Source organism: Eschrichtius robustus, chromosome 6 (genome assembly GCF_028021215.1).
Source record: "Eschrichtius robustus isolate mEscRob2 chromosome 6, mEscRob2.pri, whole genome shotgun sequence".
Classification (NCBI taxonomy): domain Eukaryota; kingdom Metazoa; phylum Chordata; class Mammalia; order Artiodactyla; family Eschrichtiidae; genus Eschrichtius; species Eschrichtius robustus.
In genome coordinates this window covers 76,510,427-76,536,190 of record NC_090829.1, presented here as the reverse complement: position 1 = coordinate 76,536,190, position 25,764 = coordinate 76,510,427, and the positions used below count along the sequence as shown (strand labels likewise).

Below are 25,764 nucleotides of genomic sequence, written 5' to 3'. Positions count from 1 at the left end.
ACAGTAGACATGAGGTCCTTGTTCTCCACAGTAGACATGAGGCATTCGAGAAGCAGGGTCATGCAGCTTAGCGGGGCTAAGCTCGGAAATTCACACCGAGTTCTCACACAGTGTTTCTTTAGTCATGCTAGATGACGTTTTACCTGTTCCCTTGGAATTATGCCAGATCTGAGCCTATTCTGAACAAAAGTAATTCCTTTTGCTCTTCATCCTTGGTGTCCCTGTGTTTTTCTGAGCAGGAGTCTGACCCGACTTTCTCTTGGTCTCTGGAGGAACTGACCACTGACAGGAGGAACAGCATCTGATGTACCTTCTGACCCAAGTCAGACTTCACAGGAACTGTGTTGTGCATGTTCGTGTGTCCACGGAAGGCCACACACAGGAGGGTGGAATTATTTTCTCTTTTAAATCGAACACCACCATCTCCTTTTTTCATCAAGCCCTAGAGAATATGCTTTGCATTCCTTCAGCTAATTGGGAAGGACCATGAACGTACTTCCATTCCTTCTGAAGTCCGTGGCTTTGGGTCAGGGAGAAGTTAGCCCCTTCCCTTAGATTCTCTCCCTTTTAAATCCTCTAGCTTTCCCTTTGGCATTGACAGGGCTATAACTCATGGGTCAGGCTCTTATGTAATATTAATAGAGCTTTTAGAGCTGGTCACTGGCTTAATATTAACTTTGGACCAGGGTAGAGATAAGCCTGTTTGGCTGCTTGACAGTAAGGAACCACAATCCAAGCAGAGGGCAGGCGTTTCTCAGGAACATGAAAGGAAAATGGCCTGTGTGTTGGGTAATGTTTGGAACAAGGCATCACATACAGAGAATAGGCCACATTTGCACTAAAGGGCAAAAGTTGTCACCTGAGAGTACAGTTCAGAGGAGGCCCTCTGGCCACTATCTCAGATGCCAGTGTCTTCTTGTTGCAGAACAGTAGAAAAAGCAAGAGCATCCGTGAAGACTTGCTGGGTTAGGCCATATTCCCATCGAAGATGTGATGATGTTTCTGAAAATCTGGTTAGAACTGGCAAACCAGATAGGCTCCACCTCCTACCCTGAGTGTCAAGTGATCTGGCAACTGGAGGCACTGAAATATAGGCACCTGTCGATAGTATCTCAACTGTACCTGCTGATCTGTAGCAGGAGACTAGGACCTCAGAATTTCCCCATCCTGAAATAATAGAAGAAAGGAGCCTGACTCGTCTGATTTTTTTTTTGTGGGCCGGCCTCCATCACTTCCCGTGGCCCCAGGTTGGTTCTAGGTTCATGGCTAGCACCCCAGGTCCTGTCCACAAGGGCCAGACAGGCACAACTCTCAGAGTTCCGAGGACAGAAAGGCCACTTCCAGCTCCAGCATCATCTACTTTCTGTTCTCCTTTTAATAAAAAACAAGAAGGGCCAGCATAATCCCCAAACATTTTTTTAGCTAATAATTTTACCTTCCTTCTGGTGTTCCTGGAGCTGCTTCTTAGTGGTTCCGTAGCCTTCTTTCCCTTCCCTCCAGGGCCCTGTGTGAATGGGAAGGTGGCCACGGTCTGCCCTAGATGGCTGGGTGGGCCCTGATTCAGTCTCTTACTAGAGCCCGAGGCTTTTGCTGCCAGGTCTGTTGTCCATGTCCCCACAGAGGGAGGTTCTGTGACCTAGAGGGTTGTGGTCATCTCCCTGTCTTTCACTTACTTCACCCCAGTCCTTCTTTCCGTCAGGGCACCCTGACGGCTCAGGGCAAGCTGCTGCAGCAGGATACATTCTACGTGATTGAGCTGGATGCCGGCATGCAGTCGCGGACCAAGGAGAGGCGTGTGTTCCTCTTTGAGCAAATTGTCATCTTCAGTGAACTGCTCAGGAAGGGATCCCTCACCCCAGGCTACATGTTCAAAAGGAGCATCAAGGTGAGGATCCAGGCGGGGACGAGAAGGGGCAAGGAAGAGTCACACTGGGGGAGCCACTTCCCTAAGACAGAGACAGTGGCACGAGTGAGGGTCCAGAACACTGAAGATCTTTCAGCCTAGTAACCTTCGGGATTGAAGGTTGATTATCTGTGAGAAAAAGTGACAGGCTCGGTGCCAGTCTCTAACATGATCCTGCAGGTTCTCCAAGATCATGTCGTCCACTCAAAGACAGAAACCAAAGTATTTAACCTATTAGATTCAGGGCACATTTTTGGAAACATTTCCTGAAATACAAACTTTGAGGAACTGTAATATGTTGTTGATTTTTTTAAACTACTTCGTATGGAAAGGATCACCTTGGTTTCTTCCAGATGAATTACTTGGTCCTGGAGGAGAACGTGGACAATGACCCCTGCAAGTTTGCACTCATGAACAGGGAGACTTCGGAGAGGGTCATCCTGCAAGCCGCCAACGCTGATATCCAGCAGGCCTGGGTGCAGGACATCAATCAAGTCTTAGAAACACAGCGAGACTTCTTAAATGGTGAGTACTGGGTCTGGCTTCTTGCCGGGCCATTTTCAGGGGACCCCACACCTCTGAGCCTCCTTGGGTCTGGGCTCATGGTGAGTTATGAGCCCCGATCACATTTATATGCATTCCAACTTTGTAGTTTTCAGAAACACTTCGTGTAGAATTTTTCTGAACCCGAATACACAAGTGGGCAGATGGGGCATGATAAAGAAGGCCATCTTTCCAAAAGGAGAAATAATCTCTTGCAGCCTTGACATAGAGGATGTGCCTTGTGCCACTATTACCAGCTGGTAATAATTGGGGCAAAAGTCTGAAATGGGCACATCCTCTTTGTCTCGGGGGCCAGCTATCAATGACGTGTATTTTTCCATTTAGTAGCTAATGGCTGGTCATCTCAGAGGTTCTCCAGTGCTATCTAGAAATAACTGGCAGTTTGGCAGATCAGCTCAAATCCCCCCTTTGCTCCCAACAGAGGGGATTGCGGACTCTAAATTTCAGTAATACCTTGAAACTTCCCAGAACAAACTGTCAATTACACAGAGAATGAAGCTCCCTGTGGACCTGAAGGAGTACCGTATGGCCATATGTGCTCCCATGTTTACGCATACATGTCCACCCTTGGGTGTGTCACCTTTTCTAGTCTAGAATCTGGTCTCTTTCAAATGATGCAAATAGAGCACTTGCTGGGTGTTATCATGGAACTCAGTGCTGTGGGGATGGACCTTGGGCAAGTCATGACGTTTCTCTGGGCCTCAGTTGGCTCTTTTTGTGAAAGACCTACTCTGCAGCACTGGAAGCAGGAGAACATGGCACACCTCCCATAGAGAGCGTCATTCTCTGTGTACTCGTCAGTCTGTTCGGGGAAGTTTCAAGGTATTACTGAAATTTAGAGTTAGCAATCGCCTCTGTTGGGAGCAAAGGGGAATTTGAGTTGGTCTGCCAAACCCCAAGTTATCTCTAGATAACACTAGAGAGCCTTGTGAGATTACCAGGTATCAATTGTACTACATGGTAAGGGATTTAACACAGTTGTGTTTATTTTAAAACAAATAAAAAGAGATTATGGAGCAGAATGCCTTGCCTTTTTAAGATAGAACACGAGACTTCAAAGCAATTACACACTTACCGAGAGTATTTGGGGGCCATGCCCCTGGTCCCCCAACTGTAGAACAGTTTGGTGAAAAAAACTAAACTAAGTGATTTCTAGAGTTCTTTCTCATTCTAAAGAGTCTAAAATTAAACACCAGCCCAGTCCTGAGGGATAGTAATGAAAGCTGTACATAGTTCACAGTTATTGAGTATACAACATTGAATTAATGCTTCTATGGATAAAATAATTTTAAGCAAAAACATGTGCATGTATACAATACATTCATTAAATTACATTCTATTAGGAATTTCTGATAGATTCTAAGCTGGAATGAGGTTTTTGAGTTCATCAATTCAGGACAAAAGAAAAATAAGGTAGGACAATAAGTTGAAACCGGAAATAATTGAGTAACAATAATGGCTCCCATACATTGAGTCCTTTCTCTGTGCGAGGCACGATGCAAACCATTTCACATGTGTTACCACACTTAATCCTCACAGCAGTGTGGAAAGCTAAGTAATATCATCCTGTATTTTTCAAGTGAGGAAAAGGAGGCTCAGGGAGGTTAAGAAACTGGTCCAAAGTCACAAAAACAGTAGGTGCTAAAACAAGAACTGGAACCCAGAACTGTATAACTTGTATAACTTAAAATTAGGCTCTAACCCCAAAACTGCAGTATAGTTGCTAGTGGTAAGGCACACATTTGTCTATGTGTTCCCCAGCAAACAGAGCAAAAAACACAGGACCAGGTATAAGACACTGTATCCATCAGCCAGATACAAACCCTATCCGAAGATGCACAGCTTTCCTGATCCTAAGACCTAAGTTATGCAGATTGAGGCTGGTGGAAGAGCACAGACTTTCTATGCAGCTTATTTAAGAAGACATACTATTTTCAAACACTTCAGCACAGTTATTGCGTATAATCGGGTAATACCCCACTTCCATGAGATGGGTAATGATTCATCAAATCAGTTTGCTACAGCCTGCTTCACAGCTGTCTGCTATCTGCTTCAAACTTAGAGCGGTACTTCTTTGGGCATAGTCAGTTATCCAGACTTGTACATGGTTCCAAGAGACCTTTTGCCTAATTATAGTGAATTATGGAGCTATTAATGAACCAGATTCTCAATACGTAAATATTTAATGCTCTCCAGGGAGAAAGGCTGAGGTCTGGCAGCAGCCTGTTCAGCACTTTGACACACTCAAAAGACAAGGATGTGACGATGGACTGGGGCCAGGCTTTTGCTTGTAGACACACATGCAGGCACCTCAGAGCCAACCTTTCCCTCCTGAGACCTCAAATAGAAAGGAAGTGTGGACTATATGTTGAGTCCTATTAAAGTATATACCTATTACTATGGAAATATCCTTATAATGGAAAGTTCTCAGGGCCCCAGCTGTTAACCCAATTGAATATTTGTTACAGTGAACACTGACAGAAACAGCATAATCGGGCCAGCCTTGAAGTCACTGTTACAGAATTTGACCTGTATGGCTTTTGCCTGGCTGTACCTCTTTCGTACTAAGACCTTGGAGCTTTATCATCTTAAACTCAGGAAAACAAAGCTCACCTCTTTCCTTTGAAAGCAGCTTTCTCCAGAGTTCCACTGACCACCACTTCTCCCAGCTTCCAAACCCAAGTTACCCTGGCTTCTTGCCATCTTTTCCCATCTAGGCGGTGTCAGCCTCAGCTCCCTCTGGAGCGCTTGCCGCACCGCACCCCTTCCGCATTCCCGTGGCTCTGCTCAGGTCCAGCCTCTCCCCTTCACTATCTCATGGCTCCTAATCAGCCTGGCCGATCCCTCCCTGCACCCGCAGCAAGGTTAATGTTCTTCAGGTGTACTCTGGTGCTAGCACCTGCATTGAAAACACGAATGTTTACTTAATTCAGTCACTTTTCGTGAACTTCAGAATTAAATCCAGACTCATTCACCTGCTTTCCAGATCTTTCACATCATGGCACCTCCAACTTCCCTTACCTGTCTCATCTCCTCTTCCTCCACAGAGACCCATGGCTCTGTGCTCCAGGGAATCGGACTCCATCCTGTTCCCCAGACCCACTTCCCATTTGCTTCCATCCTGCAGAGCCTGCATGTCGGGGCCTGATGGCTGGCAGTTTCTGAAGCTCTTTACTACCACCCTACCCATCCCTGTGTCCACCCACATACACACGTACTATAGAGCCCTCTCTCCGTCCTTTTGCACCATTTCGTTTTTGCATTTTCATCATTTAGACAAAAATAAGAATAGTTCTCGGTAGATTGTATACATTCTTTAAAAACGGGGCAATATCTTCCTCACGTATCCTCACTCTGCCTCACACCAAGCCTGTACCTCATAAGCCTCCAAAGCTTATGGGATTTCCCAAGCTGAGAGTAATGGTCTCCTCTTCCCCTGCAGCCCTACAGTCGCCCATTGAATATCAGCGGAAAGAAAGGAACACAGCTGTGATGAGGTCCCAGCCTGCTAGGGTTCCCCAAGCCAGCCCCAGGCCTTACTCCTCCATCCCCGTGGGCTCCGAGAGGCCCCCAAAGGGCTCCAGCTGTAACCCGCCTCTGCCACCCCTGAAGATATCTACCTCCAGTGGCAGTTCGGGGTTTGACTACCACCAGGCTGGGGACAAGTTTGAGGCCAGCAAGGTAAGTGACAGCCCACTACTGCCAGCCTCACCACTTTGAGGGGACAGCCTCTGGGCTTACTTTATAAAGTAGCATCTTTTTGTGCTGATCATTTTAGCAGGAAGAGCCCACTAAACACAGCCTAATCTCAATGATTTCTCTTTCTTCCCCTGCAAGTTGAGTGAGTTAAACCAGTTCCCCACCTCTCCACTACCCTCCTCCCCCGCCGTCCAGATACTCTGTGTTAAAGGGCTGTCGTCATCTGCAGAAACACTCTACAAATATGGTAATGTTGGGGTGGCAATTAATGATTTGTAGCAAATAGAGGAGCTGTGGTGTGGATCATCTAAAAGTCGCAACTCTAGGCTTTGACATCTGGAAGAGATTGCCCTTTCTAACGATGAGCCGCTGAAGCGAGCTCACGCCCACTGGCTGAACAAGCAAGAGGATGTTGCCCATCAGTGGGTGAATGGGGGAAGCTAGCCTTGGATTAGACTATCCGAGATAATCCACAATTCAAACATCGCCATGGGGAGAATCATCAGTGTAACTGCAGATCCAGTCTACACAGCTGTTTTGACCCCACCAGGTAGTAGGAATGACAATGAATGGGAAAAGTGCTAGATCCCGAGTCAGGCGATCTGGTTTCTATTCCAAATTATGCAACTCAGAACTTTGCCACTTGCCCTGGAACCTCAGCAGTTTACTTAATCTCATCAGGCCTGTTTCCTCTAGAACTCAATGGGTCTATGAATGGGAATATCTGCATTTTTTACCCACCTGTTCCCACCTTATAGTTTTATTTTTCTTACCCAAATTATTAGGTGATGTTGATTTTTTTTTTTTTTTTTTTTTTTTTTTTTGGCCACGCCGCACAACTTGCAGAATCTTAGATCCCCGACCAGGGATTGAACCCAGGCCATGGCAGTGAAACCGCCAAGTCCTAACCACTGGACTGCCAGGGAATTCCTAATTTTTTTTTTTTAATTAACTATTGTTGTCTAAGTTCAGTTCTGTGTAAGAGTAACTATACTGACCTATTTTATCACATCAGCTGGAAATTATTTTTTCATCTTAAAAATCCCCTGCCCTTGTGAATAAGTTGAAGTCACATTAACTTACTGAAGAATTTCTGGCTCTCACCATGCTCTATGAGGCAGCCAGGCATCTGTGGAAGTTACAAGTCTGTCTAGAAGCAGCTTCCCTGGTGCAGAGTCATGTGCAAAGGTCATGGAGGCAGGACCCTTCATATTAATGAATACAGGGGGACTGGAGTTCTCTTCCCACAGGAGTTGGGTCAGGGTAGGTCATGGCCTTGCCTTTGAATTGGGAAAATGTCTCATTGTTCCTGCTGTCTCAAGGAGGGTCAGAATGTAGAGTAAGACCAATGCTTTTTCAAAAGGAAGAAAAACATGTATCAAAGAGCCTGTGTTCTTTTCTTTGGGGGATGGTGACCACTGACCTGACCTTTGCCCTGACCTCACTCTGCCCAGGTGCTTACGTATCCCCGTGTCTGTGCCACACTCTTCCTTCCGTGAGCTGGAGGATGCTGGTGGGCAGATGCATGCTAAGGAGGGACTCCCAGGTGGAAGGCGTGTTTACACCTTTACCTAAGGCTGGGCAGTATCTCCACCTTTTCACCCTCAATTATAATATTAATGACACATTTTCATTATAAATTTTTCATTATAAATAAAATACATTTTCAGAGCCCATTTATGAATATAATTCCATTTCTCAAGATAATCTTCTGCCTGCCATTTACCCTGCTGGCGGGAGGGCTGACTTTCAACCACACATTAGGATGCAGAGCAAGCCCATGTGAACCAGCCTTCCTGTGTCTGTGTCCCTCTCGCCCTTGTCTCCTGGCAGAGCGACCTGGGAGGCTGCAATGGGGTCTCATCCATGGCCGTGATCAAAGATTACTATGCACTGAAGGAGAACGAAATCTGTGTGAGCCAAGGTGAGGTGGTCCAGGTCCTTGCCATCAACCAGCAGAACATGTGCCTGGTGTACCAGCCCGCCAGCGACCACTCCCCCGCCGCCGAGGGCTGGGTCCCAGGCAACATCCTGGCACCCCTCACCAAAGCCACGGCAGCCGCAGAAAATAGTGACGGGAGCATCAAGTAAGTGCCTCGTTGGCTTCCCCGGGAGAGGAGTATGTGGATTAAAAAAAAATTCAAAGCAAAGAACACAAAAATGCAAACACACGGTAGGGAATTACTGCTGCTTATTCTCGACAGTGCCACCAGAACCAAGGTTTGAGTGCTGGAACCACACGCAGCAGGGGGCAACCGGGCTGGAGCGTTCCGATTTTTTTTTTTTTTTTTTTGGTGGTGGTGGTAACAGTGGTGGTGTTCCTTTCCTTTTCATTTGTAATTTTCTGTTTGTTTGTTTTTTTTTCTTTTCTCCCCCCCCCCCCTTGTTAAGAAAAGAACCCTACTGAAACCCTAGGTGACAAAAGGCATGCCTCCTGTTGCTCCATTTGACCCACCACAGGATTCACTGGACTGGACTTCTATTTATATTGTATTAAGTTACTGATATATATTTTTTTTTTTTTTTTTTGATTGACACCAAAAAATTACCTTAGCATAAATGCCAGACCTGTATAGGTCAGAGGCCTGCTGCTTCTCCCAGGAGAGAGGGAACTTTTTGGTTGTCTATGGCAATTCCTCTGTACAGATTGTAACTTTTTTTTTTTTTTTGATTTTCCCCCCTCCCCTGTCACTTTAATATATGTTCATGGTCATTTGTAAGATATTTCTTTTCCTTATTTTGGTTGCGAAGACCCTTCCAAACACATTCCTGTATAAAGTATTTTGCACTATTTAAAGAAACCCACATGGATGAAGTCAGGCTGTGCAATATAATGGAGAGTCACAATGTTCATCATTGTACCTGTAATGTAACTAATAATTTTAAATGTACTATTTTAAATATGTAAAATAAATTTTCACCGCGAGCATGTTTTAATGAGGTTAAAGACTAGTTGACCCTTTTTCCTCAGTGCACTATTCTGGGACTTCTAAATGTACAAATGATTCTTCTTCTTTTTTTCTTGAAGAGTTGGTTGAATGCATTGGCAGTTCTTTCCTACACAAGAAGTGCCTTTGTGGCCAGAGGTCCAACCCTAGCCTTCCCTTCTAAGCAGCCCGTGTGGGTTCTCTCTAACCTCCGAGGTGAGGGATGATGCAGATCGGATGCTGTCCAGCTGGGCGACCTTGAGGTGCTGACGTAAACCAGTGGCTAGTGTAGAAGGCGGTGAGCTGGCTTGCGGCCCCCACTGCTCTCCACGCTGTGTGGTCACCGGCGGCCGGGGTGGAGGAGCTCCCATGAGATATCTGAGCAGCGACACCAACAGAGCTGCACCTCCTTGGAGCTTTCTCTAACTCAGGGACAGAGACTGCTGACCCCACCCTGGCCTTTCTAGGTAACCGCAGGCCCAGCTGGAAATCAGCAGTGGCCCCTACATGGCAACAGGCCTGATTCATTTTATCCTAAAGGCACTTGGTTTCAGTACCTTTTATGAAGCCTTGGATATAAAGGCCCTCAAAGCATTGAGGTTCTTATTAATCAATGGCTTACAGAGCTAGCTAACTCGTAATGAGTTGTGATCTAATTATCCAGGCACTCAGCATTCTCCCTTGCATCTTTTGGTCACTTTTTCATACCTTCCATGGGAGGACTGGTAGGAAGGGTGTCAGGCTGGGCAGAAGAGAGCAGGTTCAAATACCAATTGGTCATTCGGTTCCTTGTCAGTGGCTCTTGCACAAGGGTTGGTGGGAGTGGAGCAGAGCAATGGACTAAAAGTGGTTGTCACTATTTATCAGTGAAGGACACTCACCGCACCCTCCCCAGGGCTGCTATGACCACAAGGGTCAGAGTTGGTTGTGATGCCTATGGGATAAATGTCACTGATACCCTGTTTCCACATCAGTCCCCAGGCTTGTGGCCAAGAGATGGAAGCTCCCCAAACCATGATGACGCGTTCTTCTGGGAAGAAGAATACGAAATTGAGCGTGTCCTGCCACTTGTACTAGTCTGAGTCTCCTTCTCAGTGTTACTTGTAGCATTTCTAGTTTCTCACCAATCATACTGAATGACCCAGAGGGTTGTGATAAACATAGGAATGCACCCCCATGCTCACACACACACACACACTGTGCCGGCTGCCCTAGGAGTCTTTTCAGCAGGGACCTCCCTGACTCAAGATGTTCTCAGAATGAGCCAGGGACATGGCTTTGGGGGTAAAGATAAGGGATGAAAGTCTGCAGTTAAGAGTGATATTATCTGAGGTTCATTTCGGTGACCGTTCTCACTCAGAAACAACAGTTGGAGTGAGGAGCTGGTATGCAAGGAATCCCAGGGAGCCTGCCTCTTTAGGAGGTACAAGAGAAGGGCTGGCCAAGAGATTCTTTTTTGCCTTTTGAAGGAGCCGCTTTCCAAAAAAAATTTGAGGACATGACTATTATCGCTCTTTCCTACTCAGAAAGTTGATTGCTAAACCTCCATGCTATTGATAAATATCTTGAGAACACCTTCCCCAGGGCATCCTAAAATCCCTGACATTTATGGAGTTTTGTGGAGGAGATGCTACGCATTTTGGAGCATCTCCCTTCCTCCTAAACCTCATAGGCCTCTCTCTCTCCCCTCTCTCCCTTGATGATTCTCTTTTCATTGAGCCCTGTCTGCATAGGCCTAAATTTGATAAGGAGACACTGAAGGGAAGCCAGCCTCACTTACTCCAGACATGACAAAACTTCATCCAAACTCTGTGACCACACCTGAAACTGATGCTGCCTGCCCAGGGTCCCTGATGCTGTTTGAGACTTGGCTTTTGGTGTCTTTGAGTCCTAACATATGTGGAACTCAAGAGCTCTGCTCTGAGCCTCTCTTTCGGGTCTGTGAAGAAATAGCTCCCAACCCTCTTGTGAGAAGGAAGAAGTTAAGATAATGTGAAGGGACATTGCCACCCTCACCTCCCTGAGAGCACGTGTTGGGTCTTCTCCCAACAGGAAAACTCTAGGACCTCTTAGTGGTTGTCAGACAAAGCCTTGTATTCACAAACACTGAGTGATGTGGAGAACATAGACCAAGAAACCCTTCATCCTAAGTCATCCAGATAAATGAGTGGCGCCCACGAGTTTATAAAGTCAAATGCCCTAGAACCTCCTATCTGTACTATGGTGTTTGGGAGTGGCCACAGCCTAAATACAAATAATGAGATGAAAACCTCAAAAGCATCCTGTTGGGTCTTTATATCTGATCCTGGGAAAGTACCAATAGCTTATACACTATAGAATGTACTTCCCTTATCTTTCCTATTTTATCGCCCCCTCCCCACAGTCTTCTCCCATCCATCATACCCTTCAGGAAAGGAATTCCTGAGTCCTATAAGGCCTCATCAGTATATGAAAACTTCCCTCGGTAGAGTTTAATCACTTAGTACTCAGACTTGCCTCAAATGCTACAACCAGCATTGTACATCTATTGGGAGGGGTCAGAGTTCATCCTCACTCATTTCCTGTTGGAGGTGAGATCTGCTGCCAGCCACCACAGGAGCTGGTGTGCAGGTTTGGGGCCTCTGAAGCAGGGGCTTGACTGGAGCGCCTCACCTACTGACTCACCCAAGGGTGGCAAGCCCACCCACCGCCTCACTCTGCCCTGACCTGCCATTTTGATTGGTGCATTTTTTGGTACAACAGGAAGTCATGTTCATGGCATACTCTACGCATGAGAAAGCGGGCGGAAGTGGAGAACACGGGTAAAAATGAAGCCACAGGGCCTCGTAAACCCAAGGATATTCTGGGCAACAAAGTCTCTGTTAAAGTGAGTAAGGTGTTCCGGAGCTGTGTCCGACCTCTCATCTACTCCCACCCTGCAGCATTCTCACGAGGCAACTTGGGTGGATGGGGACCAGAGGGGAAGTAGTTTAGTAGGATTTTGCATGCGAGATCAATTTATTTTTTATTTTTTATTTCTCCTGGCAACTTCGAGTCAAATAAGTAAGTATCTCTTTTTTTTTTCTTTTATACCTTCCTCCTTATACTGTGCAGATGTTTTATAGCAAAATTATCTGCAGTATTGTTTATTCTCTTAAAAATGCAAGATGCTTGACTCATATTAAAGTACTCAAAGCCACCCATTCAGTATCCTAGGTTTGAAAATACATGCAGGGTAAAGAGATTAGAGATGCTTTCCAAACCTCCAACCCTTTGAAGTCTGAGGTTTGGAATTTAAGGGCTACTGTGTCCTTGGTGAAGTTTCATTTCTTTTCCCCAGAATTCAGATGCCATCACCTTCAGGCCTATGCATGGGCAGAGAAGGGAGGCACATTGATGAAGCCCAAGTTATTGCTTCGTAACAATCCAAATGTTATAGTGAACTCACTGATTCTAAGCTTTGACAGACCCTTGTCCCCCATCTTGAAACAATGTGATCTGTTTTCTTTACATTGGGTGCTCAGAAAAGTCATGGCTCTGGACAATGGAAATTAGACCGCTGATGTTTAATATCGTTATAATGTGTGATTATCTACCTGAGTCTTCCTGAGCAAAATAAGAACAATCAAAACCCATTCTAATGTCCTTCTTGGGGAAAAGAAATTGTACTCTCTCCCTCACCCTCATCTGGGAAGTCCAGCCTCACAGAAGACAACAATTTAAATTCGACAGCGCTCATGCTTCATTTGGTTGCTTCCATTGCTATTTCCTGTGAGATGAGCAGCTTACACGATCCCAACCTCCTCTCCCTGAAAAGAGCATGCTGCCGCCCTAGGTGATCCTCACCCCACCTTAGCAGCACCTGGTTTTTCTCTGCCCGATTTCCCATTGTCCATGCTTCTTTCAAGTTCTCCCCACCCTCTAGCCAAAGCTGCCTGTGTTCTAACTGTGTTCTCTTTCTTCCCCCTTCCTCATGCTGCCCATCAAGGAGACGAACAGTTCCGAGGAGTCAGAGTGTGATGATCTTGACCCTAATACTAGCATGGAGGTAGAAGCAGCTATTGTTGTCCTCTTTCCTACAATGATTGTCTTTTTTGATGTGTTCTGTAACAGTGACCTTGCTAAAAGTGACCAGCCAGTCAAAGATACATTGTGATATTAGGGCATCTCTCGGTGTCCCATCCAACTTACAGAAAACAAAACAAAACTTAATTCAGTTTGATTCTGATAGAAAACTTTTCCTAGGTGCATTATCTAAAACTTCTGGTTCTCTTGAATGCTTGCTTAGTATTTTCTTCTTTGGCAGATTTGGCTTTGTGTAGAAAATATCCAACTTCGTAATTGGAAACTTAGAAAACATTTTTTTCATGGAAAATAGCATTATAAAGAGTGGTTGGTTCCCAGCTAAAGATAAGAACTCATTTGTTTTAGTTTCTCCTTCCTCCCTTTCCCCTCTTTTTTTCTTTCCCCTTTATGTTCTTTTTCTTCTGGGACTTATTCCTCCCTGAAGGCTCCAGTAAAATCATGGAGTAGGTTATGGTTTGGGGGGATGACCTGGCCCCTAGTCACTGTGTATAGCTGGCCAATAGCAAATGAGGAGTGACCGCAGCAACTCCAGAAGCCCCCCTTCTCCAGCCCCCAGGGCTCCTGGGCAGTGGCTGTTCCTGCCACGAAGGAAAAGAGCCCTGGGCACCACCTCCCTCCTGTAGGCCTAGCAGAGGCCTCTCTAGAGACAAGAAGGCTGAAACCTTGCCCGGGGGCCTTTCTCATACTCCAGGGTTACAAAGATGTGGAAGTGAAACCAGTACCTCCACCAACAAGAACATCCAGTCAACTTCCAGGTCCTTCTAGGCCAGGAACTCTTTGGGGTAATAGAAATAGGACTCTCACATGGCTTGCCACTGAATGACAAGCATCATAAATTTACAACACCTAGAGAATTGGAGCAAACTTGGCTTTCCCTGCCATTTTGCCTTTCAGAGTAAATTGAAATGCTTTTCTCCAAATCTGTACCCACATCCCCGATAATGGATAAAAGTGTAGAGATTTCTTCTGTGCACAAAATACAGAATATTTTTTTAAAACTTTTTCCTTTTTATAGCCCTACGCTTTTCACTTAACTAGATGGACCTTTATTATTCTTATTCTAATTTGACCTAATCCCAAAGAAAGCCACCACCATATTATGACAACCACCACAAAACCCAAGGAAGACCATGTGGCTCCAGGAGGGGTAAGTCAGCGGTGGAAGGCACCAGTTGAGTTGAATCAGGCCAGAGACCAGTGGTTGAAAGTGGGAGTTCTGGCAGAATTAAATAGTCCCCTATGGCTGTGGGTGTTGCCATGGAGCGAAATCTGGCAGATGTGGGCCAGGGCAGGGCTCCCCTGTGGGAGGAGGTGGATATGGCATTCATAGCCTAAATGTATCTTAGAGAATGGGGAAGGCGGGGGAAACTTCTGGCTCTGCTTTCCTTGCATTTCGTAGGATAGGCACCAGCTCCTGGGAAGCCCACATCTGTCAGCCTGTAGATGCCTCATGGCACCTGTATCTCCAGACCTCAGTATTGCTGGCATGTACTGAAAATGTCATCTGCAAATACATGGAGGGAGAGGGAAAGCCAGGTATCTGTGTTCCACAAGGCAATTTGGGACGTTTTTCAGCTCTGGTGGACTTTCCCACTCTGCTCTTTAAAGGAAGAATTGGGCCCAGGGAGATGTGGGACCAGATGAGCAACATACACTGAGAAGGTTAACTGATGCACTCCGACGCTCCATTCAACATTTAGATAAGCAAAAGCTTGCACGCGCGCATGTCTTAGCCCTGCTTTGTGAATTGCACACGTTTCTAGGGTTCTTATTCAGCCAGGGCTTGCTGCCCTTTGCATGAGCTGTGTGAGATGGGTCCCAGGGAGGTGCTGTGGGTGCATAAGGAAAGGTGTTAGGATGTCAGTGCTGAACAGAAGAAAGCCGAAAACTGTATCGATGCGTGTCTGAAAAGCTTTCAAATATAATAAGTTGAGGCAGAACTGGAACTCTTGAGGGGGTCATGTGGTTGGAAGCTGCAAATATTCTGGTTAACCCAAGGTTTCTGTAGTAGGTGTGCCTGCAGCCCTTGTATATTCCATATGGATCCTTGTAGGGGTCAGCAAGCTCTTCTGAACTGTGTTGCCATGTTGAAATTAACTCTGAGCACATAAGCAGGTGCTGAGGGGAAGCAGGCATCTTGGCACTGCTAGTATTTTCAGACACGGATAACAAATAAGATATAGAAAGTCAACCTATTCAATATGAACTGAGAATTTTCTCAAGGGGTAGGTAGGTAGCGCTTTATTGCAATGTCCATTGTAGAAGAAAATGGCCGGGGGTGCCTACTGAAAAGAGCTAAACCTTAAAGACCCGGTTTGAGAAATAGGTGGTATGGCCACCTCATAAAGGACTCTTGCTGTTAAACTGATAGCTTTGGGCATTATTACCAGGCCTAGCTTGGCCCCCAACCTCACTCTTGTCTTTTGAACCTGATGACTGCAATAGGTGTTGTCTCATTGGGAGCATGTCCCTGTGCCCTGCTGAGCTGAACTGCAACTCCTGTGGCCTGTGCTAAGATCCCTGCGCCTGGTCCCCCAGCTGACACCCCTGCCACATACCCTGCGCACTGCTCAATGTTAGATCTCCGAATGCTAAGTCCTGCCCTGCTGACTGCCCACCCTTGACCTGATGCCAGCACGTTGATTCCAAGCCTAGCCGTGTGTAGGCTCTTATCTCCTGCCTCTGCATGAATATCACTTCCAAAACATTCTGATTCTCAGTTGGTGGGTTGAAGGGCTCCTTTAAGGAGCAGTTTCCTGGGGTCTTTGCTTACACGCCAGCTGCTTGCTCCCCTCAGGGCTGGCGTATGTCCCAACATACTGTTTTAGGGAGATATATAGGCACATCCTTGAAAGCTAATTAAGAGGAGAATAAAGCACCTTGAATCCTAGGAATCTGATTTACAAAGCTTTCCGAGAACACCCAGTTATATAAAGGGAGGCAATTCTGCTCTAATGTGTACATCCTTTTTCTTCCCCTGTAGAGACATGCTCGTGAATATTCTCAAGTACAGACCCACCTCCCACTCCCAGCACCACAAGCCACACCACCAGCTGCTGCAGGACTGGCTCTGGGTCTACGCGATCCCCTCGTGGCCACAACCCCCTTCCCTCCTGCTGATCCGTGGGCACACCTCAGAGGGGACCGTTCTAAAAATGACACAGATCTGTGCACAGTTCAGCCTTCTTCTTTACCCTGCACTGATTACACTTTGGGGGTGGCAGTGGAGGGGGATATTCTATATGAGAGAAATGTCTCTGCACGGAAGAAGAGTCAAATCAGGCTGGAAATCAAACACTAGGCTCTCTTGGGAACGGGTGAATATTAATTCATTTTTTCCAGTAGAGCTTAGACTGCTGATTGCCTTTTATTGACAAGGTAGGCAGGCGTGATGGTGGGCTGGACGCCACATGCCCACCTGCCAGCTTCTCACCCTGCCCTGCCCAGGCTGGAGCCAGGGCTGGAGGCTCAAGGCTCAGAATCCCCCCTCTTAGCTGACACCCATCTCTGAGAAGCATGGATTTTTTCTGAGCTGTACTGGATTTCTCCCAGGACCCAGGCTAGGAAGGTTCCCACATCCGTGCCACGTCTGAAACGTGGTCTGTCAATGCTTGGGTTTTGGCATCTACCCTCCAACCCCAGCACTGCCACTTGCCCGCAGCAGACACTGGAGTAGGAAGGCCTGACCCAGCCTCCCAGTCCCGGGCCTCGGTCTTCAGCCCAGCTTTTATGTCAAGTCCAATTAATTAAATGCATCTTAATTGTTTTGTTAATGCCCAATACCACTTTTAGCAGAGATGGTCAATCCATCAGAGTAAGAGGTTGTCATGATTCCAAAAAGACTGCATCTCTGCCCCAGCCATTTGACGCAGGGCCAGCCTCCCCCACGGCACAGGCTGCGTGCGGTCATGATGCCAGCCCCCAGGTATTTAGCTCCGGATGGAGGTCGGGGTGCTTGCTGTGTAAGAACCGGCTTGGGATCCTGTGGGAGAGAAGGCACTTGGAAAGGTGAAGCATAATTTGGAAAGAAATTTCCAATTAGGGTAAGATGCATAGACTCTCAGAGTTGATGGGAACTTGGAAAACTTTAGTTAACCCTATCCCCTTTATTTATTTACTCTTTATGGCGGTAAAATATACATGACGTAAAATGCACCATTTTTACCTTTTTTAAGTGGCATTAAATGCTTTCACAGTGTTGTGCAGCCGTCACCATTATTCACTCCAGAGCTGTTTCATCATCCCAAACTGAAACTGTAGCCAGTAAACAATAACTCCCCTTTACTCTCCATCCCTCCAGCCCCTTCCAAGACTTTGAGAAGAGGAAACTGAGGCAGAGGAAGTTGTAACTTCCTGTTCTAAAGTGAGCAGGTGCCCTGAAGGCAGTTTCTGGTTTCCCTAGCCCTTGTTCCCCACCCAACACCATCCTGCTCCTCTCTTGGAGCCCCTCCCACCTCCAAGTCCAGGTTGGTTTTAATCTAAAACACAGATTCTGGCAGACAAGGAGACGTGCCTTCCAGGGCCAATTTTCCTCTGTGAATTTGTTACCTAACTTTCCAGCTCAACAAAGAGGAATATCTTTTCTGCCCATCCCAGCCCTCCAAGGCTGAAGTAGGACTTAGATAAAAATCACACAAAGGCAGTATCACATGGAAAGAACACTGGACGGGAGCCAGAAAACCTGGACTGCAGGCTGGGCCCTGTCAGCTATGAGACCTCGGGCCAGTCAGCCTTTCTGAGCCTCGGGGTTCTCTGTGGGAGGTCGCACAGCTCCTCGGGCACGGGTGTTTATGTAAGGGACATGAGCCCTTTGAGCCTTGTGCAGATCTAAGGTGTGATATCCAAAGACTTTGCTCTCCTGAACGTCTGACTCTGACAACAGTGAGACCCCAACAGGAGAGCAAATAGAAGATTCTGTGCTTTGCCCCAGAAACTTGCTTTGCAGGGGGTGTGGCGGGAATGGCCTGGGTACATTTCCTCCCGAGACCCAGCTGGAGCGTCCACTTCCGGCTCTGGGAAGGGCTTGAGTGGCCAGAGCTGAACTTTTCTTTCCCTCCCCAAACCCACAATTCCCCAGGCCCAGCTTCCACGTCTTCAAAGAGCTAGGCTGCTGCTCCCACCTCAGCTGCCTTGGCGCCTTGTCCCAGATTCGGAGCTTCAAAATAACCTGGCCAGACAGATTGAAGGAAACTTTTACACCCCTAGTCGGGTGACTGACCTCCTGGCATCACCAGTGTTTCTACCGGTGCCTGTTTCTGCATTTTATAAAAAGAATTTTTTTATGAAAAGAACTCTTTGGAGAACAAGTGAAGCATCACACGCCTCTCGTTTTATTTTTACAAAATATTTTCTTTGTAATAGACCTGATAGGTTGGGCCCGGAGACTGACTCTGCTTTGCCTAGCTCTGTTCTAACTCCACATGCAGGTTGATTTATATTCTGCCACTGGGAGAAGGATACTAAGCAGACTGGAGCTGGCGTTTCTCCCTCCCGGGAGGTTAATTACAAAATCTTCTACAGCATTAGTCTGTCTATCATGCTTTCTGTTCCTTCCAACCGCCTGGTGAAATTCGGTTTTCTTACCCTCCTAGAAGAAACAGGTTCAGAAAGGTCATGGTCATACAACCAGGAAAAAGGGCAGGTCTTGACTGTGGTGCTTTGAGATGCCAAACGTGGCAGGTGATAGGACGTCTGCTCCCCAAGGGAGGCGCAGGTACTTTCCTTAAGGAGGGTCAGTTTCAGGCCCTCCCCTGTTGCATATTTGCTTGTTAGAGGAGAATTTCTTCCTCAACAACTTTTTTAATCCCTTGACAGTTGGGCTAATTATTTGGCCTCACCACACCCCTTTCCCAATGACTCAGGAGTCCAGCCACAAAAGCCAAGAAAGAGGTCCAATTTCAAGGGCCGGAAACGTCTGAATTGGTTTCTCAGACCAGCACAGTCACTCAGCACACCCTCACCCTCGTCTGCAGGCCTAGCCCCTTTCATTTAGGTCATACACCAATACGATTACTAGGTGCCACTGACCCAGGAGAAGTCGCTCTCAGAGCCAGCTATCAGCGGGGCAGAGGTCACCACCTCCGTTGCCCACACCCCGTGCTGTCGAGATCCATCTACTGGCTCACTCAACGTGTTTTCCTAATCAACTCAATATAACAAAACTCAGTTGACAAGGCATTGCAGCGAGTACTATGGAGGGCCAAAGAATTATGTAAGATCTGGTCCCACCCAGTGCTTACTACCGTCACATGAGGGAGGCAGCTCTGATTAAACGCCTGCGTTATACAGCAGACTTTGAAACTTGCTCTAATGGAGGCATGGAGCCATTCATGTACTCATTCAGTGAATATTTAGATACCCACTCAGGCCCTGGGCTAATAACAGTAGCTACTCTTTATCAGCCTTTCCTATATACCTGGCTCCGTGCTGAGTCCTTTCCTCCCAACAGCACCCTGACGTAGGTACTATTATCATTATTTTTGTTTTACAGGTGAGAGAGCACAGAGAGGTTAGTAACTTCCCCAAGGTTGTGTATTCACAGCCTGTCTCCGAGGATGCCGTGAGCATGGTCATTGGCTTCACACGATGGCAGGGTATGGGTTGGAGGGACTGATGGGATGGAAACAGTCTTGGAAAAGGGTGAAGGGTCAGAAAAGGGCTTGAGCAAAGGCCCAGAGGTATGACAGTGGCTGGCACATTTTGAGAAGAGACTACGGTCTGGGTAGCTGGGGTTTAGGTATGTGGGAAGAGTGGTGGGAGATAAAGCCTGGCCGGTGCGTTGAAACCAGACTCTGAAGGCCTCAAGGGACTTGCTAGGAAGCCTGGACTTGGTCCAGTAGACAGCGGGGAGCAGTCGAAGCTTGTTAGGCAGAGTCAGGGTGATTCATTCTGGACATTAGGAAGATCACTGGCACCTGACTGAGAACAGTGGGGACAGGCAGGCCCGCTGGAGGGCTGTTGCCATCGATCTAATGAAAGGTGGTAAATACCTGACCCTGATGGGCGGGACAGGGAGAGGAATGAGCGCTAGCGAAAGGCAAAGGAGGAGCAGTGGGGGAAGCAGAGATGACAGCGGCTGAGTGCAGCGGGGGATGTCAGGGAAGGAGCATCGGGCGTGGGAGTTCCCACAAATCAACCTTCCACTCTCCCGTGTCCTCGGAACACACTGTAACCTGTCGTGGGTCCACAGACCCTGGGAGGGTGTTTCACTCAATAAAAGAAGCTTAGGGGATAGGGGTATGATCAAGGTCAAATCATTGAGGGAGGAGACCTCAGAACATTCATCTATAAAGACTTTGAATATTCAAAGTCAAGATCCTGGCTTCCAAGTTGCAAACGTGACTTATAGAAGGGAGGTGATAACACCACTGCTGCACCATCCCACCCTGCAACCCCAGCCCTGTCCTGGCAGACTTCTCTGTGGCTGACAGCCCCGGGAGACCAATGCATGCACAGCAGTAAACTCCCTTTCCGTTCCTTTCCCCTCTGCTGTTTTGTGGGACAGGTGATAGATTTTTTTTTCATTATTCTATTAAAGTCACATTTTTATCCTTTTTATTTTTGAGAACACAATAAATGTTCTTTAAGCAAAACACCGAGGAGGAATAGGAGAGGGGGTTGGACTAGAAGTCCCCGTGAAACAGTGTGCTCCACACATGGACATTCATAGCTCTACGCAGCAATTAGTGCTTATACGTTCTTCCCAGGAACACATGGAACTTTTTATGAAATGTGACCATGTACTGCTCATAAAGCAAATCCCATCGAAAATCAAGGAATCAGTATTGTATAGACCAAATTCTCCAACCACAATGCAATTAAGTTAGAAATCAGCAAGAAGATAATTTTTTTTAAACCTCATACATTTGTAAATTTTAAAACAATGCTATTACAATGGGGTCAAAGAAAAATGGTTGAAGAAAAATACTTAGAGCTAAATGATAATGAAAATACTTGGGAGGTACAGAACTAGTTCAAAGAGAGAATTCTATTGCTGTTCAGGATTGTGCTGCATTTATGTATTTTTTTTAACTGCAATTTATTTTATGTTCTCTTAAGAGATGAGCAGAGGTAGGAATATTTTCTAAATTTTTAGAGAAATGTTTTCTAAAAAATTAGAAAATCGTGTCTGGTTTGGCCAGATTGGAAACATGAAGGGTTAAACCTCCAAACCAGAAATCATACCTCAATTTTTAGAAAGTGTTTTTCTGGTATCTGTTCATTTTATTGCCAAATCTCATCATCTAAAATCCCTTTCCTTCCTCCTCTGAACACAGATTCATATGAAACAAGCATAAAGAGACTAGAAAGAAGAGGCAGACGACAGAAATGTTGTTTTATTCAAGGTAGCTCTGAGTTGAGTTCAGGACATTTGAGTTTCGTTTGACCATTTTTATTCCCTCAGCGCTCTCGATATGTAGTTTTGAACTGTGTTTTGTGACAGGTGATGAGGGATTTAGAAAAAAACAGGTATTTTTCTTCTGGAGTCAGTTGACACCTGCTTTTCTAGGCAGATGGGACTTCACCCTCACTCTCAGGTCTTGAAGTCAGAATCTTAGACACTGAGTGGCAAGAAAAATAGACTCCAGATTTCCTCAAAGCTCAGCGTGTTATTCATTGCTGGTTGATTTCGCCTGTGATTCTTTCCTGTTACCTCACTGCCCTGCCATTTTGAAGAAAAATCAAGAAAACGAATGGAATTCTCTCCGGAAGGAAGAAATTGGGTTGCTGATGGACCGCGTCGCGGTGGTTCTAGGAGGACGCACTACCTCCTGCCGCCCTCTGCTGTTCAAATAAAACCAGGCTTCCCAGCAGTTCTTTCCCACCCGGCCTGTACCAGCCTCCTCCTCCTCCTGTACTTGGGTCTCCCAGAGAGAGAGCGTGCCTTTTATGTAAATGTCTTCTTCCCTCCACGGCCACTTCCATTTTAGATTCCAGATCTCTCCTCCTGCCCAGCCACCACTTTACATGGCCCCCAGACTGTTTCTAAGGAAGGAAAATGTTAGGATTTAAGAAATAGGTGCATCTTATGATTAACCCTTTGGGTCCCAGACTGATGCCTCAGGTCCCTGCCCACACCACCGGTGATCATAAGACAAGGTGGTCAGGAGACCCAAATTCTAGTCTACTCATTGGCCTCAGTTAACTTGATTTAACAAATTTTACTTGATCTTCGCTATGTGCAAGGTGCTATGTTAAGCAACATGACAAACGGTACATAAAACAGATGAACAGGTTACTATCTTCGAAGGGTTCACAAGTCTGGTGGGGCAATTAACATGCAGGGAAGATGTGTTGATAGATGGCAGCACGTGATCAGAGCCATAGGGAGCGGCCTCTGGAAGAGCAGAGAGGAGAGGAAGATCACTGTTGGCTAAATCTCAGACCCTGACTGACCAGCGAGATTCCAGAACAAGTCAAGTTCCAGATTAATGGAAATCGGGAAACACTCCAAGTTCACAGCAAGGCATTTTCTCAACTCTCCTCCCCCAAATTAGGACCTCACCATTTCACATTTTCATTGATTTAACAAATATCAACGGAGCACTTATGTGCTAGGTGTTACGCTAGGCTCTGAGGCAATGACAATGAAATGAAACATGGCCCTTGCCTGCATGGGCCTTGTAGTCCATAGAGAGCCGTAGGCAAATACAAGATACAGTGTGAGAAGGTTGGCATGACTCTTCTCCAGTCCATACTCTGATTTGCTTCAAAACAGAAAGAGAAAAAACGAGGGAAGAATGTCCTATGGGCATAATCCAGAGTCACGGTCAGAAAAACATTGGTATGGACTTTTTCCAGGCTCTTGGTCCTTGCTGGAGGAGTTTGCAGAGGAGGACTGGGTAGAGATGAGATGTAGAGCAAGGATGGAGATTAAAGGTCAGCAGGCAGGCCTTTGACATCGATGACAAAGTCTCGCGATGCTTTTCCCCAGACCTTGCCTCTGCACTGAGCACTGAGGTGGGAAGAGCTCTGGGGGCCAGTCCCCCGTCACTGTCTCCGTAAGGCTGCACTTAACTTCCCTGTCTCCTCTGGAAATGGGAATAAGTAACAGCTGCTCGGCACCTCTTCCCAGGGCTTTGGAGGGGCAAGTGAAGGAGTTTGTGAGTAGTTTATGCAGGCCATGCGAGGTTAAACAAATCAGTGGTGGTATTACCATTGTCAGCAACACCTAGGCCAGCCAAGAGGCAGCGGCATGAAGACGGGTGCCTTCCACAAGCCGCCTCCAGAGAGAGAAGCTGCAGTTAAGCCGTATCAGCAGCCTTTCTCTCCAAAGTCCCCACTAAGGTCTACATGGAAGCTAGGAAGATTTTCTTTCTAAACGGTGCCTGTGTTTAACAATATACTTAACACGGTTGGGGTTGTGACGAGAAAGAGGAATAAGGTAAGAAATTCTCTAAGCAGCCGTTTGGGATGTTTATAAAAGTACTGCCACGGTGCATGTTTACGAAACCCCACTTAAATTTTTATAACGTAGGAAACTGCCATTTGTCTCTTCCATTTGTCATCTTTCTCCTCTCTGTGTCTCCTGGCATGGACTCGATGTCTTGCTCCCTTGTGGATTCCCATCAAGATGGGAAATACAGGCCATCGAACAAAGCTGGCAGCATTCCCAAATCTTTTTTACCCTGGAGTCCTTATGATTGAGTGGGGGTAGGACGAGGGAGAGGGCAGTGCTCCGTGTTCGCTGGAGGCTGGCTATTGCCATCAGCCAGGCTCCCTCCTGGACACTGTGAGCCATTTAATTCCATCTTTCCCACTAGACCATTGGCCCAGTGAGGGCAGGCCACCACCACCTAACCAAGGGTCAGCTCAGTAAATCTTCGTGAAATAGATTGAGCCCTTCAGTCAAACAACTTTCCAGGTGGGCATTATTGTCCCCAGTTTACAGATAAAACCGAGGCCTCAGGTGCTTGAGAATGTTGTTCAAGGCAAGGGAGTATGTCGGCTTAGGGTCTGGATACTACGTACTCTGTCTGCTGCCAGAGTTTACAGTCCCTCCTGCAACCCACACTCTTAAGACCCTCCTCTCTCAGAGGCCATGGATTTTATTGTTTTTTAATCATTTTCCAAAACGTTTGCATTCCATTGTGTTTGAAAATAGACTCTATTCAAATAGTATTATACCCAGGAGTAATTATGTTATAGATCTTTTGGTCCTACTTCCAGATTCTATGTATGAATCAGTCCTAAATTCGTTGGAGAACTGAAATGTGGACATAGGTCAAATACTCATTCAACCAACATGTATTAAATGCACATTACGTGGCAGACCGGGGACTAGAGGCCTGAGGTACAAAGGTGAATAACAAATGGTTCCTGTTTTTGAAGAACTTATGGTCTAATAGCTCTTAAGTGAACCATTTTTTCCTTAAAAAAAAAAATATTACAAAAGTGAGACATACTGACTGCAGAATATTTGGAAAGCCCAGGTAAGAAGAAAAAGAAAAAAAAAATCACCAATGTGCAGATGTTTTATAAATCCTGAGGTCAGGGCCTATGTCTTAGCATCTCTGTATCCACAAAATCTTACACCAGCCTGAAGAAGCAACGTTGTTTGAGTGGGTGGACGGCCACCCTTCATCTCATCACCCCGAGAAAACCACTATTAACGTTTAAGAAATATTCCTAGTTTCCTTTTCTTTGACCGTGAAATGACTGGTTTGATGTCATTCTCCCGCCTCACCTAAGTCAGGTGGACCAATTTATGGCCTCCTTAGCACCCCCTACAAGTGATGCTGGACTGCCCACCATGTGTACTGGTAGTTTAATTTTTCAACTGGAACAACTCTTTACACTTCTCTGCCTACCATGGCCCAGGGCCTCTTCACACAGAGGCGATTTCTAAGGTGTGGGAAAAGCAGTCGCTTTCACCAAATGCCCCATGCGTCCCCCACACCCACCCCCAGAAAAGACTCAGGGGCAGGAAGGTGGTTTATCTGAGATCAGTTCCCTTGGATGGAGGGGAACTTTCAGCAGCTTTGCTCAACAGGCTGCATGTTGATTCACCTGAGGCAGCTTTTAAAACTGCTGATCCCAACCCCACTTCACACCAATAAAACAGAATTTCCAGGCATGAGGCCCAGGCACTGGGTTTTTGTGTGTGTTTTTAAAGCCACTTGGGTCAAGGATTGAGAACCGTTGATTTAAAAGCAGGCCGGGCAGCGGTGTGAGTGGCCTTTGAAGACTAGTATAGGGCACCGTGATGGTCAGAGTCTTGAGACGCTCAGCCCTGGGACTTGGCATTGCAAGAGTTTTCTGCAGCCTGCTTCGTGAAAAACCTGGGTGGTAGATGCAGGCAATCGGTTTGCAGAGGGGAACTCAGAGGAGGAAATAATATCTTTTTCCAAGGGGCTCGTATGGATGCCTGTGTCAGGTAAAACCACACAGAAGCCAAGTTCACCTATGACTTGGGTAAACTGGGGAGATAAGTGTGACTGCCCCAACAGACGATTTGCAAGGCACACGAGCCTCCTAGCTTCATTATGGAGGAAAGAAGATTTTTGCAAGATAAACTATTAGAGATAAGCCCCTGCAACAATAGGCCTCTTAGCAGAAGGGAGATGATTAGAATTAGATAATCTTTATTTAAATAGTCATTGAATA

General features: G+C 46.4%; 1 protein-coding gene across 3 annotated transcripts in view; it reads left to right on the top strand.

Moving 5' to 3' along the window:
• LOC137766391 (kalirin-like) overlaps window positions 1-25,764 on the top strand; it is a 109,035-nt gene that overhangs the window by 65,657 nt on the left and 17,614 nt on the right. For 2 of the 3 annotated variants that reach the window (XM_068546597.1, XM_068546596.1), the window contains exons 12-15: window positions 1,700-1,885; window positions 2,257-2,428; window positions 5,910-6,148; window positions 8,000-8,257. In XM_068546597.1, the coding sequence (XP_068402698.1) occupies window positions 1,700-1,885; window positions 2,257-2,428; window positions 5,910-6,148; window positions 8,000-8,257 (855 nt within the window). Of the gene's footprint in view, window positions 1-1,699; window positions 1,886-2,256; window positions 2,429-5,909; window positions 6,149-7,999; window positions 8,258-11,835; window positions 11,960-13,060; window positions 13,121-25,764 lie in introns of those variants that run through there. The other variant, XM_068546595.1, reaches the window with a different exon arrangement.